The sequence below is a fragment of the Lycorma delicatula genome, chromosome 7, assembly GCF_047948215.1.
Source record: "Lycorma delicatula isolate Av1 chromosome 7, ASM4794821v1, whole genome shotgun sequence".
Taxonomy (NCBI): Eukaryota; Metazoa; Arthropoda; class Insecta; order Hemiptera; family Fulgoridae; genus Lycorma; species Lycorma delicatula.
The window spans coordinates 139162134-139183808 of record NC_134461.1 but is presented as its reverse complement, the minus strand read 5'-3'; the positions used below and the strand labels follow the sequence as shown (position 1 = coordinate 139183808).

At 33.4% G+C, this 21675-nt stretch overlaps 1 protein-coding gene across 1 annotated transcript; it reads right to left on the bottom strand.

The window, feature by feature from the left end:
- Positions 1–241: 241 nt before the first annotated feature.
- On the bottom strand, positions 242–15260 carry IscU (Iron-sulfur cluster assembly enzyme). Its single transcript, XM_075370744.1, has 4 exons — positions 15015–15260; positions 3446–3670; positions 1611–1689; positions 242–550 (listed from the first exon to the last, which is right to left on the bottom strand). The coding sequence occupies exons 1-4, from the start codon at positions 15105–15107 to the stop codon at positions 456–458; spliced, it is 492 nt and encodes a 163-aa protein (XP_075226859.1). The 5' UTR covers positions 15108–15260; the 3' UTR covers positions 242–455.
- Between the last annotated feature and the right edge of the window lie 6415 nt (positions 15261–21675).

The following is a 21675-nucleotide window of genomic DNA, read 5'->3' as shown; positions in this document are numbered from 1 at the left end:
AGTGATTGTGATTGAAACTTACTCATTTTCAATTGGTAAAGGCAGTTCACTATATCTACTCTCCTTTCAACTATTAAAGGAGAGTTTTCACCTAAGGAGAGATATTTCACCTAAAATATAAATTGTGTAACCCTTGCTTTGCCACAGACATCTGTTTGCTAACATATATTATAATTCATAGGAGGTTGTAAAAATCTATTTAAACACAACATAGAAATGGTTTTACATAATAATCAGACAATTTGTTTTTATTTCCCTGTATTTTATTTTTTTACAAGATAAAATATACCTAATACAATTACTCCATCTGGGAAATATAAAATGTCACACAATAATTTATTTATCATATACATAATACAAATTGTAATTGTTGTCTTTTTATGTAGTTATCTAACGAAGAATTATAACCAGTATTAAATTAATAGTGTTTCTTCTATGATGTACTGTTTTATCAACTATTCATTCAATTTTTCTTCAGCGGCTTTCTTTAATGAACTCTGTTTAATCCTATAATCAGAAAGTGCAGCTTTAACTGCATCTTCAGCTAGCACTGTAAACAAAAATACATTAGAATTAGAAAGCTAACATTTAACTTTTTTTTAAGTACTAATTTAAACGTACAGGACATAATACAAAGTAATAAACAAGATGTCCAATAAATGTAAAATTTTAATTTTATTAAATATCTTTATTCTGTTAAAAAATGTAATAATGAGAATGACAGAAGTACCAAAACGTGTAACATATAAATCATTCACTTAAATATTTTCAACACATCAAAATTTAAAAAAAAAATTGTTATATAGAAATTGTTATATTCATAGGCAGCTAACAACTAATAAAGTATAAATTTTAGCTTATGAATAACTGGTGATTGAACTTACTCATTTACCCTGAATAATTACAAAAAAATAATTTTTTAATTTTGATGAAACTTTTCACAACTCTATATTTAACGATGATATATCCAAAAACATTTTCAAAAAGAAAATATATTCTGTTTGATGGCTGTTAGACATATGTATAATGAAAAACGAAAAAAAAACATTAATATATATATATATATATATATATATATATTTTAGTAAACTAAGAAATGTTTAGTTTTTAAAGAAATGACTGTCCAAGCCGAAAGTAATATTAACAATATGCTGTAATTTTCAAAAACGTAATAGTAATCCAAGAATAATTATTAAACATTTAACTTTTTCTTATAAGAGAGTCAGCTCTTTTTTCAACAGTCTAATCTGCTTACTGCTGCATTGAAGAATTCATTAATTCCTCCCCTTTATAGAATTAATAATCCCATTTAAGAAAATAGAGATTAGTGAAAAGAAGAAACGTATCATGTAACCCATACAAGAAAAACATATAATGATATCAAAAGAGTTGACCAGAAATATTAGTTGAAGTGCCAAACCAAACCCTATCTTGTGGTAATTATAGATACATCAGTCTACTGTAACGTACTGAGCACAATAAATTAGCACATAATATAAAAGATGTGAGACATCAAACCAGTAAAATTACTGATATGATGAAAAAATCATTATAAAAACTGAAGTTAAAATCTGATTTTCTATATAAAAGGATTTTCACATAGTACATACTTGAACAGTGCAACTTGACAGGTGGTAAAGCAAGTTCCTTAGCAATATCAGTATTTTTCAGTTTTAAAGCTTCATCAACCTAAAACAAAAAAACCAGAAAATTTATTACTAAGCATTTACAATAACCCTAAAATTGTTAAATTAAAAAATTTAACATAAAAAATGGTGGATGAACTACAATTAATTTTAGAAGTTTTATGAATTATCCAGAAAGTAAAAAAATTTTGGCTGCAATAAATCCAAAACAAATAAAAATTATTTAATTGGTTTTACAACAAAACTTCAATGATTTTTACTTATAACCATTGTTTCACTTTTATATCCTTGGCATTATTTTTAGGTGGAGTCAAGTTTGGAATTAATAGTGGATTACTTTCTATAATGATGAAACAAGTAAACAATATGAGAAGTGTTTAAATTTAAAAGATGACTATTTAGATATATATAGTTTTATAATGTGCACCACATAAATAATTATTACTTGTGTTAGATTTGATACAGCCAAAATGCTTAACTTTCTGGATGATCCTAGTAATTTGAGTACCATATTATTATTTCTTGAATACCAGGCAATAATTAAAAATTTTAAATCTAATCTGGAGCAAAAAGATTTAAATATTATTCATATTATTATACGAATACTAATTATTAATTAGTATTCTTAATTACTTAATTATTAATAATGAATACCCACTAATTTTTGCCTCTATCTACTTCAATGACTTTGCCAAGGCCACCTAACAAATCTTAAGCACAATCTATTCTTAACCACAAAATCTATAGAAATATGATGATCAGTCAATAATATTAAAATTCGAGTGAAATAGCATAAAATTCAGCTAATTTTAACTAGTATTCATGACAAAATACAACCTGATTAACCAAAACAAATGAAGCAATCACAATAAACAGACTGACAGGTTAATCACAAGGATATTGAATGCAACTACTCGTGGATTATATCATTATACCATTTAGATCATTATGATCTCCAGAATGTTAAACTCTATAACTACGGACTACAACTTTGCAAACCCAGTTTATTAACTTTTTCTGACCCTTGAAATTGAAATTTATACACAAGTATATGTCCTTTATAAACTTTTTGTTTATTTTACCCGCTTAATGTGATAAAGTCCACATTTCAGTAATATATGAGAAATATAGTAATATACTGAATAATTATTATGGAAAAATAGTTAACACCACTTTGTGGATCAACTGGGAAAATTTATTTTCCAGCATATTTTCCTGACCACTCAAAATGCATTCATCATATATTTACAACGTCAGAGAACTATGAATCATCTGAATAAAATATATATATTTTTTTAGTTATCACTTTGAAAATACTATTTCTTAAATAAAAAATGTTATAAGAAAAGGTTGTAATTTAAAGGAAAGAAATTTGAAATGACAATGTAACATTAACAATTTCCCATTTTTTGTTTTCATTTTGATATATAACATTCATTTTTAAACATTTAAAAATTTATTGTTCAAGTCTTAATCAAATCATAAAAAATGTATCTTTTACAGCAGTATACAAATTTAACAGAAAATGTTTGTTTCATCTTTAATGCACAATATTTCGAAAACGACTTGAAGTACACGGGGAAAAACGTGTCTGGACAACCTGAAAGTTAAAAAAATCTCTTACAGTAACGTCTTTCCATGGAAGCTAATCAAATTATTATCATAAAATTAATGTGTGAAGAATGACAGAAACATATCTGATTTTAAACAATTTCATCAAAATGCTATTTTCTGGTAACCCATATAACAACCAATAGATAATAATACAAAATTGTAAAAATACACTATTTTATACTTACAGTTTTTCCCTTGACCCATTCAGTAGCAAGTGAACTAGATGCAATAGCTGATCCACAACCAAAAGTTTTAAACTTAGCATCACTAATTTTCCCATTTTCATCAACTTTAATCTGTAATTTCATAACATCACCGCATGCTGGTGCTCCAACAAGCCCAGTACCAACTCTTTTGTCATTCTTATCCAATGATCCAACATTCCTTGGATTTTCATAATGATCAATCACCTACAAAAATAAATCTTCATTAAAAAAAAAAATTATAGTTGTCAATGATAAATTTGCCTGGAACAACAAATTAAATTTGATATGTAACGAAATCAATCACTGTTTCACAAAATGCTAACTTCATCATCGTTATGCTTATATATGAAGGCAAGTCAATAATTATCTGCAATGAATTTACAGAAAATTATCAAATTACATTCATTTCAGTGAAGTGAATGTAACTGCTTTGCAAACACATTCAAGAAGCTATTTAAACAAAATAACTTGAATTATCAAAGGTAAATCATTGATCAAACAGGTTTAAAAATATTATTTTAAAATGGAAAGTAAGTAAACAGAAAAAGATTAGATGTAAGAAGCAAAACTTCTAACACCTAATACATCCCTACCTTAACTATACATAATGGAGGAGTTATTGAATGTCTCAAAAGACATATCCTTCTATTTTTGAAAAACATTAAATAAAATCAATGTATTGAAGAAATAAAATCATTTAACATTAAAGATTCTAATTATACCATTACAAATGTACAGAAGATAAAAGATATGACATTAATAAAATCTTTGAAAAAACTGGCAATTCAATTAGAAAACTAACTACATTAGAAATAATACTAATAACCTAAATTAGAAAAAATCAACAGTTATGGACTCATTTCTGATTTTCATGAAATTTGAAATATAGATTATTTAGTACCACACAATTATTCATTACCGTTCAAATTATTCATCGGAAACACCTTTCACCCGAATTACGACCCTCATAAGCTACACAGTACCTGAACCCAAAATTTCATTATTTTGCAATATATATATATATATAAATATGTGTAATATACATTTTTGCTGACTAAATAATTTGGTTTCAGTTAAATTTAGTTAAGAATAAGATTAGATTTGTTTACGGTTAAGTTGAGCAGAAGTCTTAAATTGTGACTTCATCAGATAAACTACTTAAGTTTCAGTCAAATTAATACATTTTTTTATAGACCAACTTAACCTAACTTCATTTTAACATTAACCTAAACTCAACTAAATCTCACTTAAAATTAATAATATATCAATTAAAATCAATAATAATCAATATAATATATCAATAATAATAATTATCAATTAAAATTAATAATGTATATTACACATTCACCAAAATCCACAACTGAAGCTTAATCTAACCTAATTTAGTCTAAGTGAATCTAATCCTATTCTTTAATTTCACTGAAACCAAATTATTTAGTCTGAAAATAATGTTCATTACATTAGTAAAACACTGAATTACAAAATGTTTGGGTAGGGTACTCTGTAACTTATGGGGGATGCAACTCAGGTGAAAGGCCTTTCTAACAAATAAATTAGATCCTAAATAAGCTATATTCTGAATTTCATCAAAATAAAGGTTGACTAACTGGATATAATTACCAATCAGTGATTCTTAACCTTTTCAGCTCTATGACCCACAAAAAGTAAAAAAAAAATAATAAAATTTTGCGGCCACCCCCCCCCCCTACCTTAACCCAATAAAACACAAATAAAATTATGTAGCTTCGTTTATAGTGGCAGGTGTGAACATACATGTATGAAGTGTACAAACATGACCAATTTTACAGGTTCCAATTTTATGTGTATGTGCTCCTTGTAATTTGAGCTGCTTGCATATTTGTTATGAGAGCATCACGTTCGAACATCCATAAGATACATTTGAACACATTGTGCTCTCTGTTGAGACACAGCTCCTGACAATTCACACAGCTCTACACAATTCATTCAGCTCCATATAATACTCACAGCTCCTGACAGTTCACTTGGCTCCATCTATATTATATAAGCTGCCTCCACTCTAGAAACTTGCAGTCTCAGAACATCGCTTGCAGACTTACATTATCTTGTCACAACTCATCATTGATACATTTGTGAATTACATAAACAAAAACTATAATAAATACAGTTTCTATTCATAATTAATTCAAGGCTTTTTATTTAAATAATTGAATCAGCACATAATCAACTACATGAATAATTCAACCTCACCAAGGTGGCACAGTTATTTAACACTCTCAGCAATATAAAACAGGCATAAGGGATTACAGAATGTCAGTTCAGTTTTGAATACAAAGTGTGTGTCTTTATTTCTTCCTTTTTCCTGTTTAGCCTCCGAGAATTACCATCAGGTATTACTTCAGAGAATGAATGAGGATGATATATGAGTATAAATGAAATGTAGTCTTGTACAGCCTCAACTCGACCATTCCTGAAATGTGTTAATTGAAAACCAACCACCAAAGAACACTGGTATCCATGATCTAATATTCAAATCAGTATAAAAGTAACTGCATTTATTAGGTCTTAAATGATGGACCTCTCGACTTCCAAATCAGCTGATTTACAGACACACTAACCACTAGACCAACCCAAAGGGTAATGCCTTTATTTAGATTTTTAAAAGCATACTTTCATTTAAAAAAATAATTCAGTTTTTGGTGTTTTAATGTGCAGTCAAACTGTGTAACCTTTTTTCCAATTAGATTCTTATGCAAAATGGGTAAATTTGTTTAAAAAACAAATTGAGCCATCTACATCCAGTAAATCGTTTTGGAAAACAAGATTTTACAATGACAGTTATTTAAATTATGGTTTGGCCATCATTGGATAGAAAGCCATAGTGCATTGTTTGCTTTCAAGTCCTCTCTGATGAAGGCATTTATTTATAATTCAAGCCATACTGATAAAAGAACACTTGAAGCATCTTATCTCTATCTCATAGCATTAAGAATAACTAAGATGTCCAAACCCCATACAATCAGAGAAAACTTCACATTTCCTGCTGCAACTGATATGGTCATTGTTTTAATAGGCGTGGAAGAAACAAAAATATATAAAATGAATTCCACTTTCTAACGACACAGTATCAAGGCAAATCGATGACATGCTTATTGATTTTTGCAATCAGATAATTCAGCGACTTCATGTGAATTTTTTAGTATTCAATTTGATGAATCAATAGAAGTGACAAACATTTCTCAGTTCTTATGTTTTTTGAGATATGAAAGCAATAGAAACAAACCAATCAATGAAGATGTGTGGTTTTGTAAATCAATACCTGTTCGTGCAACAGGTCAATGTCTTTTTGATTGTTTTTATGACGCTACTAAAACTATAACATAGATTGAACAAAATGCATTGCAGTATGGAGTGATGACATTAAGGCAATCACAGGAAAGAAAAGTGGGTTTCAGAAAAAAATTAAAAGATGTCTTATACCAAAGGTAGAATGGATGCACTGCAATCTTTACAGATATGCTCTGTCACAAAAATAATGTTGGAAAATCTCAAACAAATTTTTTGTAAAGTGTAAAAATGGTTAATTTTATTAAAAATCCACCATTATAGAATAGAGTGTTTGCCAGACTGTGCAATTAAATAGGCAAAAAGAAAAAACCTCTTCTTTTCCATATGGAGGTCAGATGGTTGTCACAGGGGAAAGTTTTAACCTGTTTATTGGAATTGCAAGATGAATTAATAATATTTTTGTAGGACAAGTGTCATTCTCAATGTTTTTACAGAAACATGTACATGTTGCTGTAGGCTTACTTGGCTGTTGTACTTTCGCATTTAAACTACTTCAATGTGAGTTTACAAGGACAGAATAATAACATTTTATTAATGACAGACACAGTTCATATTTTCATTAAAGAAGGTTGATATATGGATTATTCCAAATATCAAAATAAATGATATAACATTTTATATACTTTCATTCACCTCTGATTATATTAAGAAATACTTGGATAAAGAATTCACTATTATTCAACACAGGTTTTTGATAGCGTGAAAATGTATTCATGTGAGCTAAAAATTTAGTTGGCAGAGTATTTCTCAGAAGATAAAAATGATATATCAAAGAGATGACTGAATCCATTAACTGAAAACGTTATTTCAGCTGCTACGTTACTAGTTGAGATTTACAACCTATTCATCAAAATGTTTGCCAATCAAACATTACAACTACAATTCACATCTGAAGATTTAGATTTGGCTTACTCGTTGAAAGTGAATGAGAAAATTCAGTCACAGAAGCATTAAAAATATTAATCCCTTTCGAGTGAAAGGGATTTTTTATGTATATATATTTATAAATGTTAAGTAAAATGTTTATAATAAGTGATTTTTTCCTCATATAATGACTTCATTATTGTTTACATGTAAAGTTGTAGGCTAATTTCACAAACCCTGTAGGGGTTGCGATCTAGATGATGAAAAATTTTTAAGTATAACAAAATGATAAGAGGAAAACCAACTAACCACAAAATTTACTTATGTTGAAACTACCAAATTTTTTATTTTTTTTTTATTCTGGGCAAAAAATGCTTTGGAGTTACAACATATTTGTTGTAATAAACAAACAGTTATTACATTTTATGTCTTAATTAGAATAAAATTTCAACTGCTATATGGTAATTGGCATGAATGACTGATACGCACTACAGCAATTTAAATATTTGGGTGTAAATAGATGACCATTAAGAAACCATAAAAAATAAGATAAAGCATTTCATTGTCGCCCAGAATAGTTCACATACTAGCTCACAGTTTAAACTTTCAATGCAATGCCGCATAACAGATAACCCACAAGGATGTGATGCAAAGTCAGTTACTGTTAGTTGTTTGCCACATAACGGATATAAAACATAAGGATGTGGTACATAGTCAGTTGGTAGTCGCAGCAAGCACTATCTGTTTGAGTCATCAGATATCCATGCGTGAGCCTAGTGTGCCCTATTCACAAACGGCAGAAAATGACCACTCCTCTTGACGGTTGTTATTATTCGGGTGAATTTTATTGTTCATGGTAGCATTCCAATCACTTTGCCACTCATCATGAACCACCCGCTTCAGGAAATAAACAAGACTGTTAGGAGCAATGCGATCAGTGAAAGAAGGCTGGAAACAAACCTCCTTTGCCGCACTATCAGCGTGCTCATTGCCTGTACTTCCTATATGGCTGGGAATCCAGCAGAAGCTCACTGTTGTATTACATCTAGTTATTTGCAAAATGACAATAAACCTCACAGAAAACAAGGTGTCTAGAGTACACATCATTATCCTTGTTTGCACCCTGCCTGTAATTCTTGGCCGGTTGACTAGGGTGTTCAATAGGTGTTTATCTGCCGGGTATTTCCCGGCTTGCTGGAAGCGTGGAATTTTGAAGCTGTTGTTCAAAGGTGGCGAAGAGGACCCCACCATTAGTTCTTACCGTCCTCTGACGCTCTTACCAGTTGTTGGAAAAATTTTCGAGAAGGTACTTTACCTCCGCATTAATAGTAAGCTCACATTGAATCACATGCTGATGGACGACCAGTATGGCTTTAGACCCGGTAAGAGTACAGAGGATGCGATTATTAGGGTCCTGGATCTGGCTTCAGGCAGTGAGTGCAAATATGTACTCTGTGTCTTCTTGGACATATCCGGGGCATTTAATAACTTGTGGTGACCCTCTGTCTTGTTTCAATTGCAGAAGCGTGGTTGCACGCAGGAAGAAATTAGGACTCTCTCGAGTTATTTCAGCAAAAGAACTGGGCAGTTCGCAAGTAGGAAAGACCCTGTCAAAAGGATGTCCACAGGGCAGTTTATTAGGTCCACTCGTCTGGACCATCGAGTTAGACTCTCTCATGCGGCTGCACTTGCCCAGTGGCTGTCGTGTGGTGGCTTATGCAGACGATGGGCTGCTGCTGGTTGAGGGTAGTTCACGTGCTGAGATCGAGCTCAGAGCGGCACAGGCATGTAGGGTTTTGCGGTTGTGGAGTCTTCAGCATAAGATGGTTTTCAGTGCGGAGAAAACACTATGATGTTTTTGAAGGGCCGTTTAGCTGCAACTCGCCATCCGCGGGTTGTGATGGACGGTCGTTCAATTAGGTATGTCACCCCTTCAGAAATATCTAGGTGTTATCCTTGATGAGAGGCTTCTCTTCAAGGAGCACCTTCAGTATGTGGCGAAGAAGGCAGTTGATGCTTTCTTCGGCGTCCGTAGAGTGGTCCATCCCGATTGGGGGTTGAATTTCCGTACCATGCGGATTCTTTATAAAGGCGTTTGTGAGGCCATTATGTTGTACGCTGCGCCCGTCTGGGCTCATCGTTTGCGGTACCAATGTTATAGGGATATTCTATTACGAGCCCAGCGTCTTCTTTTGTTAGCGGTTGTCGGTGGTTACAGGACTGTCTCGCGAGAGGCAGTAACTGTGATCGCGGGCATCAAACCAGTAGATATTTCGGCTACGGAACGTAGCCAGCGATATGTTGCAAAGAAGGGAGGCCTTCTTACTGCTGGGCGTATGCGTGAGATCGAAGACCAAGGTTTCGACTCTTGGCAAGATAGGTGGAATACTTCTTTGACAGGTCGTTATACGCATGGTATATTTCCCAATGTTAGAGTTGCGAGCGGTTAGCTGGGTATCCCCCAATCGGCATACCACTCAGTTCCTCTCAGGACATGGTGCCTTTAGGGATAAATTGGCAAAGTTTAGGTTGGTTGATTCCGGCTTCTGTCCGGACTGTAGGGTCGATGACACCGTGCACCATGCCCTTCACATATGTCCCCGGTACGAAGCTGAACGTACCAGAGTTGCTAGGGAACTCGAGAGAGTAAACTCTATTTTGGATCTACGAGTCAACTGGAGGACTCGTAGAGAGTGGACAATAATTGCTGGCTTTCTTCGCTTCCTCGCCCTGAGCAGGGCTGCTGAAGGGATTTTGTAGGTGATAGGAACCTGGGTGGCTAGGGACCGCCTGGGCAGTTGACTGGCCGAAGGTAGGCGCTTAAGGCAGCGTGCCTCGGTTAGATGTATTGGTGGCATGTATTTAATCACGCTGTCGGCGGAGTTGCGGCCGTTGTCGGCGGGCGGGATTATTTCTTGCCCGGTGGGTGCGGTCGCGCTCCGACGGGGGCACTAATGAGCTAATGACACTGTCGGCGGGTCTTCTCTGGGTACTGCTTTGGTGGTATGCAGGGGAGTCTTGGCGGCGGTCTGCGAAAGATGGTGAATGTCACGCGGGACTGCGTGATGGCGCTGTGCGGGAGTAGGCGTTAATTCTCCTCTCCCAGGCAGACCGGAGCGGAGTCAGATAGAAACTCATTTTGAGTATTAAGCGGGTTTCTTAAGGGAACTAGGTCTAAATTTCGATGTATAAAACTTTAGTGGGAAAGTTTGTTGTTGAGGTTATTAGTACGGATCTGAGACATTCAGAAAGTGGCTCTTTAATAGTTAGGTCTAGGCGCGGGGTCTTCGTTCCGCGGTTAAGCTTCTAGCTTAGTTCCTAAGGGCGACGTGGTAGCTGCAGGTGTCCGTTGTCTTCATTCTGAAGGCATAAACACGAAAAACTATCTCGGGGTGAACTTTACCGATGCAGATGTCCCTCGGGGCATCTGCATCGGTGGCATCTCTGCGGGGCCTGGACTGAAAGCTGTGGTGCGCAATCAGTTTGAGGGCGAGAAGATGTCCTCCGTTAAAGCCACTACTGGCTAGGAACGGAGGGGTTGGTGTAGCGACCGGACACGCTACGAGGTGGGATCTTCTCCCCTCGGAGTGGAATCGAGTACACATCATTAATTGCCTGCAGGGCACTCGTGGAAACTGTGCAAACAAGAAATGTCTATATTTTGGGCTAATTATATGTAAGGCCTTATTAATGGCATACAGTTCTGCAACGAAAATACTGCCAATGCTGGGAAGGCCAAACAATTATGTTCTGTTGCCAACATCAAAGCCACAACAGAAAAAATTAAAGTTTCTAGAACTCTCTGTCTAAACTGTAATATCAGAATCCATGCTATTTATAATATTATAAAATTTATTTTATACGATAACAAATTTGTGTTCTTTTTATTATACTGATAAAGATCAAAGCATTATAACGAGAGAAGGCTGCCAAGGGGGGTAATAACAAGAAAAACTGGAGATAATTGTATATTTAGAGCTGAAAAAGGCATTATGCTGTGATGCCTAGCACAGCAGTAATTCTCAGCTGTTCCTGGTATCAATTAACATGCTGGTTCAAGAATACCACATCAAAGGTTGGATGAGTTGGTTGCGCTTTAATGCGAACCATGTAGGAGCACATATCATGTGGTTCCATCTATTAATAGATAGAAGAGGTGGCTCACTACTGTCCACCAGCAGAATTACCACAGGGCTTGAGCAAAAAGCAGCCATGGCAAGGTAGATAAATGAATGATGAACTATATTGAGCATCTTTAATGCGGTTGCCCACCATAGATAAGCTATGCAGCTGTAGCCTGCACATGTGTGTATGATCAGCACCCCAACAGGTATAAGATAGAACCGCCAGCATGTCTAAGATTTTATCTTCAGCTCCTTCAAATGAGTTACTCATGTTAGTCGTTTATCTAATCACTTTCCTAGACATCTAACCTGCATGCATGCCTCAACTGTTTCACCATGTAAATACAGGTGAGGTTCAACATGTTCCCTCAACCAGGAAAAGCGAATGCACTTCATTTTTTTTTTAGGGAAACATGAATCCAGTAAATTTACACAATGATTCTAAGCAGGTTATTGTGTTTTAAAGTAGCCTCTCACATTTTACATGCTACGTAAGTAGAAAAATCATGTACAAATAAAGTACACATAACCGATTTTTGCACCCAATTTGTTACGCTATTTATGGCTACAGCAAACAAAGTAATACTTAGGACACTTCCCTGAGCTACTCTGTTTTCAAGAGTGAAACTTTCAGATACCATCGTTCCAACTCAAACTCAGACGGACTCACTACTGAGGAAACCACTGATAAATGAGAGAGATTACCTTGTATATCCCATTCATTAAGTGTATTTAAGAATCCCCTCCTTCATGCTGTGATGTATGCCTTTTGTAGATCGAAAAATACAGAAACCAGGCATTGCCAAAATAAAAAGGAGTTTTATATAGCAACATCCAGGGCAACTACATGATCAATGGACTATCTACCCTGGCTGAAACCATTCTTTCTGGGGTAATTACATCATTTCTCTCAAGGTGCTACACTAGACGATGGTTTACCATTCTTTCAAACGCCTTGTACAGGGTACTGGTCAAGGAGATAGGATAACTTGTAGAGCATAATTTATCTTTACCAAGTTTTAGTAGGGGGATAACCAGTGCCTCTGACCAAGAATCTGGAAATACCTCATCAGAGAAAATTTTATTATAGATACACAAAAGATGTCATAGTGCACTATCGTGCATACGATATTATCTTATGAAAAGATAACATATTGAGCCTGATATTATCATTTCCAGGAGAAGTGTCTCGAGGGTTATTGAAGGCATACCTTATTTCATTATAAAATGTCTTATTTCTTTACAAATGTTTTATTCATTCTGCAAGTTTCCAATTACCAACAGGATATTTTCTACCTGCAACTTATATTCCATGAAAGTACATTGAGGCTATAAAAGCAATTCATTCAAATTTAAATAATTTATGAATAAAAAACATGTAATCATCAACACATCCACATCTTGCTTCCTTTATTTGGATAAAGAAATCGAAATATTCACCCAATAGATTACAAATTTTGTCACCATGATGCTGAAGAGAATTTCTGAATTTTTTTATTTGAGAAATAGTCACTGGGGTAAATAATTTTTGATATGTTATGTTTTATTTTTTTTGTTTGCGTACATTATAGAAGAACATTATAAACTTCTTAATTTCATTTACTCACATCTTTTTAAAATATTTTTCAAAAAACATTTTTTTGCTCCTCTGATCACTTACTGTTTTATTTTCCAACAACTGATATAATCCAGTACATGACAGATAACTAAGTCTCTATGATAGTAAAATGAACATTTCTTTAGTTATTTTTTTTTTTTGTCTTCAGTCATTTGACTGGTTTGATGCAGCTCTCCAAGATTCCCATCTAGTGCTAGTCGTTTCATTTCAGTATACACTCTACATCCTACATCCCTAACAATTTGTTTTACATATTCCAAACGTGGCCTGCCTACACAATTTTTTCCTTTTACCTGTCCTTCCAATACTAAAGCGACTATTCCAGGATGCCTTAGTATGTGGCCTATAAGTCTGTCTCATCTTTTAACTATATTTTTCCAAATGCTTCTTTCTTCATCTATTTGCCGCAATACCTCTTCATTTGTCACTTTATCCACCTATCTGATTTTTAACATTCTCCTATAGCACCGCATTTCAAAAGCTTCTAATCTTTTCTTCTCAGATACTCCAATTGTCCAAGTTTCACTTCCATATAAAGCGACACTCCAAACATATACTTTCAAAAATCTTTTCCTGACATTTAAATTAATTTTTGATGTAAACAAATTATATTTCTTACTGAAGGCTCGTTTCGCTTGTGCTATTCGGCATTTTATATCGCTCCTGCTTCGTCCATCTTTAGTAATTCTACTTCCCAAATAACAAAATTCTTCTACCTCCATAATCTTTTCTCCTCCTATTTTCACATTCAGTGGTCCATCTTTGTTATTTCTACTACCTTTTATTACTTTTGTTTTCTTCTTGTTTATTTTCATGCGATAGTTCTTGCATAGGACTTCATCTATGCCGTTCATTGTTTCTTCTTTAGTTATGTGGCCAATGAAAAATCATGTTACAGAAAGTATATATTTTACATATATATTGCAACTTGTATCCTTGAATAATACAATTTTTTAAGGCCTCTGCTCACTTCACTTGTTAAAGATAATGGATCATATTAATGTTTGTTTGTTGGGCACCAAATTAGTAAAAACATAATACAAACTTGAAATGAAATACAATTGTGCTCGTCAGTCTTCTAACCAAAAATCACTACACAATTATATTTTTAATCATATACCATGTACAACTTATTAATTATTAAAGCCCACTGGGCTATGAGAAATTGCAATTACACAATGAGCGTGCACGCACACACACACACATTTTTTATAGTATATTAATAACGCACATGTATGTCCATCTTAATATACTATATAAGATCATAAGTATTAAATTACGATTAAGTATTTTCTCAATGTCACACGCCAATAGATCATTTTTACAATGAAATTTACTCGTACTCTTTTCAAGGTAGAAAAATTCCATTAAATAGGTTTTTTTTATAATAAAAACAGAATAACTAAACCGAACTGTCAGACAACAATCATTTACAAATACAATTGATATTACGAATATTAAATTAACCTTCAAATAAATTCACTAAAAAATTCAATGTCAAGCATTACTTTCTAAAAACAAGATGACAGTAAATACAAAATAAATTATACTCTGTAACTTAATGACACCAGGAAAAGGATCTGTGTCAATGAATACAAAAAATAAAATAACTTACATTCTCATGATAAAATAAAACCGGAACACTAACGGAACGTTTTGTTAACAGATTTTCAGTAGCATTTCTTGCAACAGCCCTAAAAAGAGCCATTATTAAAAATATAAATTTAATTTAGCCCTTCAAATTACTTTAGTGTAATGTTACGCAACACTTAAAAAACTATATTTTAAAATTCGAATCAGCTGTTTCACAACACTTTACTATAACGTTCGTATCAAAACCTCGAACCAAATGGTTATGTATTGCGCATGGCAAACAAAAGAAAATTACGCTAGAACAGATGTTCCTGAAGGTTATTCGAGTCAAGCAGTGAATATTGTAAAAATGTTAAGACATTTATCAAAAAAAAACTTAAACTTCAATACAATAAAAATCAGCAACGAAACCCTAATAAATTGTTCAATCCTCATTTAAATTTCGTCTTTCAACAGATTGTGTCAAATTAAAAACAAGTATATACGATCAATTTTTTTTTTGTCTTTAGTCATTTGACTGGTTTGATGGAGCTCTCCAAGATTCCCTATCTAGTGCCAGTCGTTTCATTTCGGTTTACTCCCTACATACTAATCCCTAACAATTTGTATTACATATTCCAAAAGTTGCCTGCCTGCACAATTTTTCCCTCTACCAGCCCTCCAATATTAAAGCGACTATTTTAGGATCCTTAATATGTGGCCTATAAGTCTGCCTCTTCTTTAAACTACATTTTTCCAAATGCTTCTTTCTTCATCATTTTCGGCAACACATCTTCATTTGTCACTTTATTCACCCAAATGATTTTTAACATTCTTCTGTGGCACCACTTTCATAATCTTTTATACTCAGGTACTCCGATAGTCTACGTTTCACTTCCATATAAAGCTACGCTCCAAACGTATAATTTCAAAAATCTTTTCCTGATGTTTAAATTAATTTTTGATGTAAACAAATTATAATTCTGACTGAAGCTCGTTTCGCCTGTACTCTCGGCATTCTATATTGCTCCTGCTTCGTCTATCTTTAATAATTCTACTTCCTAAATAATAAAATTTCTCTACCACTGTAATCTTTTCTCTTCCTATTTTCACATTCATTGGTCCATCTTCATTATTTCTACTACATTTTGTTCTTGTTTATTTTCATGCGGTAATTCTTGCAAGGACTTCATCCATGCCGTTCTTGTTTCTTCTAAATCTTTTTTACTCTCAGCTAGAATTACTTTATCATCATCAAATCATAGCATCTTTATCTTTTCACTTTGTACCGTTGCTCCGGATCTAGATTGATCTTTAACATCATTAACTGCTAGTTCTATGAAAAGATTAAAAAGTAACAGAGATAGGGAACATCTTTGTCAGGCTCCCATTCTTTCTTATGTTCTTATGTCTTTCTTATGTTCTTCAATTATTACTGTTGCAGTTTGGTTCCTGTAAATATTAGAAATTGTTCTTCTATCTCTGTATTTGAGTCCTAATTTTTTTTAAATGCTGAACATGACTATAACATTATTTTTGAAATCTGACGGAATGTCCCCTTTTTCGTAAATATTACATACCAGTTTGTATAATCTATCTATTGCTTCCTCACTTGGACTGGGCAGTAATTCTGCAGGTATTATGTCTATTCCAGGAGTCTTTCTGCCATTCAAATTTTAATGCTCTTTTAAATTCATATCTCAGTATTGTTTCTCCCCTCATCGACTTCCTCAATAACACAAACTTTCTAATTCATTTCGTCCATATAACTTCAATATAATCCACCCAACCTTTCCTTATAATAAGGAAAGGAAAGGTTGTTATAATAACAACCTTTCCTTTCGTATTATAAATCAGTGTACCATCTTTGTTTAACTCATTATTAGATTTTAATTTATGTACCCCAAAATTTTCCTTAACATTTCTGTATGCTCTGCCTATTTTACCAATGTTCATTTCTCTTTCCACTTCTGAACGCTTTTCTTTAATCCACTCTTTCTCTAGTTTGCACTTCCTGTTTATAGTATTTCTTAACTGCCGATAGTTCCTTTTACTTTCTTCATCAATAGCATTCTTATATTTTCTACGTTCATCCATCAGCTGAAATATATCTTCTGACATCCAAGGTTTTCTACCAGTTCCCTTTGTTCCACCTAAGTTTTAACATTCCCCCATTCTTCTACATTTTCTACCTTATCTGTTTTACTCAGACCTCTTGCAATGTCCTCCTCAAAAATCTTCTTTACCTCCTCTTCCTCAAGCTTCTCTAAATTCCACTGATTCATATGACACCTTTTCTTCTGGTTTTTAAACCCCAACATTTCACTATCACTAAATTATGGTCACTATAAATGTCTGCTCCAGGGTAAGCTTTGCAGTCAACGAGTTGATTTCTAAATCTTTGCTTAACCATGATATAATCTATCTGATACCTTGCAGTATTACCTAGCTTTTCCCACATGTATATTCTTCTATCATGATTTTTAAACTGGGTGTTGGCAATTACTAAATTACACTTTGTGCAAAACTCCATAAATCGGTCCCTTCTTTCATTTCTTTTTCCCAGCCCATATTCACCCACAATACTTCCTTCCTTGCCTTTACTAATGCTTGCTTTTGATTTAATCCTTATTACAGTGATTCTGTCGCTATGCATTTTGAAATACTCCACTCTATTCCCTATCTTCTTGTTCAATACGAAACCTACTCCTGCCTGCCCTTTATTTGAAGCAGTGTTAATTATTCTAAAATCACTTGACCAAAAGTTGCTTTCCTCTTCCCACCAAACCTCGCTAATTCCTACTACATCTAAATTTAATCTATTTCCCTCTTTAAATTTTCTAACCTACCAACCTTTTTTAGGCTTCTAAAATGCCATGCTCCAACTTGAAGAATGTTATTTTTTAATTTTCTGGTGACCCCTTCCATAGTAGTCTACACCCAGAAATCCAAATAGGGGACTAGTTTACCTACGGAATATTCTTACAAAAGAATGGCCTAAACACAAATCACTCATTCCTGAACAGAAAAATGTGAAACATATTCATTGTGTAATCCTAAAAATGTGTATCTACCTCCGTTACATATCAAACTAGAATTCATGAAGAATTTTGTCAAGGCTATGTACAATACTCCTGGTTTCATGTACTTAAAACAGAAGTTTTCTAAAACCAGTGATGCAAAAATTAAAGAAGGAATATTTGTGGGTCAACAAATATGATCACTAATGCATGATGAGAAGTTTAAGGAACTATTTAATCCACTGGAGAAAGCAGGTTGGCAAGTGTTGAAAAATCTTACTTAGAGTTTTTTGGAAAATCAAAAGGCAGAAAATTACTGTGATATTGTCAATGATCTAATAAAAAGTTTACTTGTAATATGTCCTTGAAAGTACATTTCCTGCACTCACACCTAGATTTCTTCTTGGAAAATCTTGGTGCAGTGAGCGATGAGCGCAGAGAACACTTTCTTTAGGAGATTTCAGCTATTGAAAAGAGGTATCAATACAAATGGAATCCTAATATGCTTGCCAATTATTGTTGGACTATCAAGATAGATGCTCCACAGGCGAAATATAACAGAAAATCATCATTTCTTACCTTCTAGGTGAGTCAAATGGTTGAATATTGTACAGTTAATAATGCAGAAAGTGTTAACAACATGTTTGAAATTATAAATGTCTGTCTCTCGAAACCTTGCATGATGGGGAAAAACCGATATCATATTTCAATTCAGGCGAAAAAATACTATCATAATCACTTATTTTCTTCCTGAGATAAAAGACAATTCCATTTTGTTCCCCAGTGTTATCTGATGTTTTATGTTAAGAAGAAACTAATGCCTGAAATACTGCTTTTTATTTATATAAATGATTGTAAATTTTTGTTAAATAAAAAAAAACTAAATGAAAATAACCATATAAAAGTTATTCCTGTTAAACAGTGATCAAAATATTCATGCCTATTTATAAATTCTAGGAAAAAGGTGGGCCAATGGCTAGCTGTGAAAATGTTACATAGTTCATGTTTCATTACACATTATTTTGTTAAATTTTTTTGTCAATTGTAACTAAATAATGTTCATAATTTAGCGTACTAACAACAACAAAAAGCTTCAAATCCTGAACATTTTTAACTGTTTCTTGGATTTTGATTTTTTTAACACAGCTCTAACCCCAATGTGTTTATTTTTTATCCCCAAAACACATATCATTTTAGATAAATCGTTCGTATCAATAAATATAAATCGTTCGAATGAATGAATCGTTTGTGCGCGCGTGCAGCCGCCTGGCCCGCCATCATTGGTCCCCTCTGTCCCAATAGTAGCTAAAATAAAAATGTGAGCACATACGACAAACAAACAAAGAACCCACACACCATACTTTTTTAAGTAACGTGATATTTAACTAGTCGGTCAGAGTTTGCTTTGCTCTTCCGACCGTCTAGCCTGGACCCCCGACGCGTTCGTATCCTCTTGTTTGTGAGAATATTAAGTATTTTACAAAAATATTTTAAGAAAAGAATATTATTGTGTAAAGAATACCATTCTGAACATTTTGGTGTTTTTATATTTAAAATAGGCTGAAGGAATGAGCAGATATAGAAAGTAATAGAAATATATTTAACGCTAGCCATATTGGTAACAGGGAATTGGCTTGAGGACGCCATCTTCTTCATTTAGTCTTGCCTGTATTTGTTTGAGGTTGTGTTAGTAGCCAGTTCAATTACTGCTATTGGCGCAGAGTGGACCACGTGTTGCTTCGGCCGTATGTGCGCCGAAGCACACTTCGCCAACTAAATAAAAATTTTATTTCTACTGCTAAATATTAACTTTTTCTCTTTTTTTTCCTGTTTAGCCTCCGGTAACTACCGTTTAGATAATTCTTCAGAGGATGAATGAGGATGATATGTATGAGTGTAAATGAAGTGCAGCAGTCTTGTGCATTCTCAGTTCGACCATTCCTGAGATGTGTGGTTAATTGAAACCCAACCACCAAAGAAAACCGGTATCCACGATCTAGTATTCAAATCCGTGTAAAAATAACTGGCTTTACTAGGACTTGAACGCTGTAACTCTCGGCTTCCAAATCAGCTGATTTGGAAAGACGCGTTAACCAATAGACCAACCCGGTGGGTTTGCTAAATATTAACTAATAACCCCTTTCTTTTATTAATAAAATTAATAAATATTAAGTAAATAAAAATTCAAGTATAAATATAAATAATCTACGCTTAGAAATTAAATTAAATAATCTGTAAATTAATTGACAACGGACTGCTAATAGCAGGAGAGAGTCGCCATGCGCAGCCCCTGGCGCACCACCATTGGTTGGCTCTGCGCCAACAACAGCTAAAATAAAAATGTGAGCGCAAAAAACCCACGCACCAACCGATATTCTTAACTACTTTTTTTTTTACTTCAGTCAATCAATTTAAAAATTTTTTAAATAATTTAATTAATATCTATTAAAATAAAAGTTTATTTTTTGTGGACAATTAAATATCTACAATTTTTTTGTTTGGGCAATGAATAGATGTGTTTAATGAAAATAATCAAGAACAAAACGAAAGTAATGAAATGTAGTATAAATAATGTAGATGGACCACTGAATATAAAAATAGGAAGAGAAAATATTATGGAGATAAAAGAATTCTGTTATTTCAGAAGAGAATTACAAAAGATGGACAAAGCAAGAGTGTTATAAAATGCCAATTAGCTCAAGTGAGACGAATTTTCAGTCAGAAAAATAAATTTGGTTACATGGAAACTTAATTTTTAACGTCAGGGAAACATTTTTGAAAGTATATGTTTGGAGCGTAGCTTAATATGAAAGTAAAACTTGGATGATCTGAGTAGCTGAGAAGAAACAAATAGAAGCTTTTGAAATTTGGTGCTATAGGAGAATGTTAAACATCAGATGGATGATAAATGAATAAGTGACAAATGAAGAGGTGTTGCGGCAAATTGATGAAGAAAGAAGCCTTTGGAAAAATATATTTAAATAAGAGACAGACTACATATTAAAGCATCACATATTTATGTATTAGGCCACATATTATAGCATCTTGGAATAGTCGCTTTGATATAGGAGGGACAGGTAAATGGGAAAAATTGTGCAGGCAGGCAATGTTTGGAATATGTAAATATGGAAATGATGTTGGGGGTGTACCAAAATGAAATGACTGGCACAAGATAGGGAATCTTGGAGAGCTGCATCAAACCAGTCAAATGACTGAAGACCAAAAAAAAGGGCCATCCACTTACATTCATGTATTTAAATTATTATAATTTTTATAGACTTTAGAAGTGAACATATTCATGATGATAATACTAGTGAGGAAGAAAGTAGTAGTAGTAGTGAGGAAACTGAAGAAGAGGTCCAGAAATGTGTAGCCAAGTCTGTTTGGTCGTATGTAAGTATATCTAAAATTACTTAATGGAATATAGCAAACATTATAATAATACACTGATATTGTTACAACTACTGTTCATTTATATCACTAGATGTCATCCTATTTATTGTTTTACATACAAATGAAGAGGCAGTAAGATGTAATATACAAATGAAACTAAAGTCTGTGCGTTATAGGGTTGCTTGTTACTATAGGTGCAAACAAGTCAACAGTTCTTACTGCCCTAAGTAAACACTGTTGACAGTACTTACTTAGGGCAGTAAATACTGTTGACTTGTGGTCTCCTTTGAT

What these genes read in the sequence shown, in the direction of transcription:
- IscU (XM_075370744.1), bottom strand. Translation starts at nt 15,107, where the DNA reads ATGGCTCTTTTTAGGGCTGTTGCAAGAAATGCTACTGAAAATCTGTTA. An exon ending in TTTTATTTTATCATGAGAAT is followed by an intron (nt 3,671 to 15,014) that starts GTAAGTTATTTT and finishes TTATTTTTGTAG; the next exon opens with GTGATTGATCATTATGAAAA. An exon ending in AATGGGTCAAGGGAAAAACT is followed by an intron (nt 1,690 to 3,445) that starts GTAAGTATAAAA and finishes TTTTTGTTTTAG; the next exon opens with GTTGATGAAGCTTTAAAACT.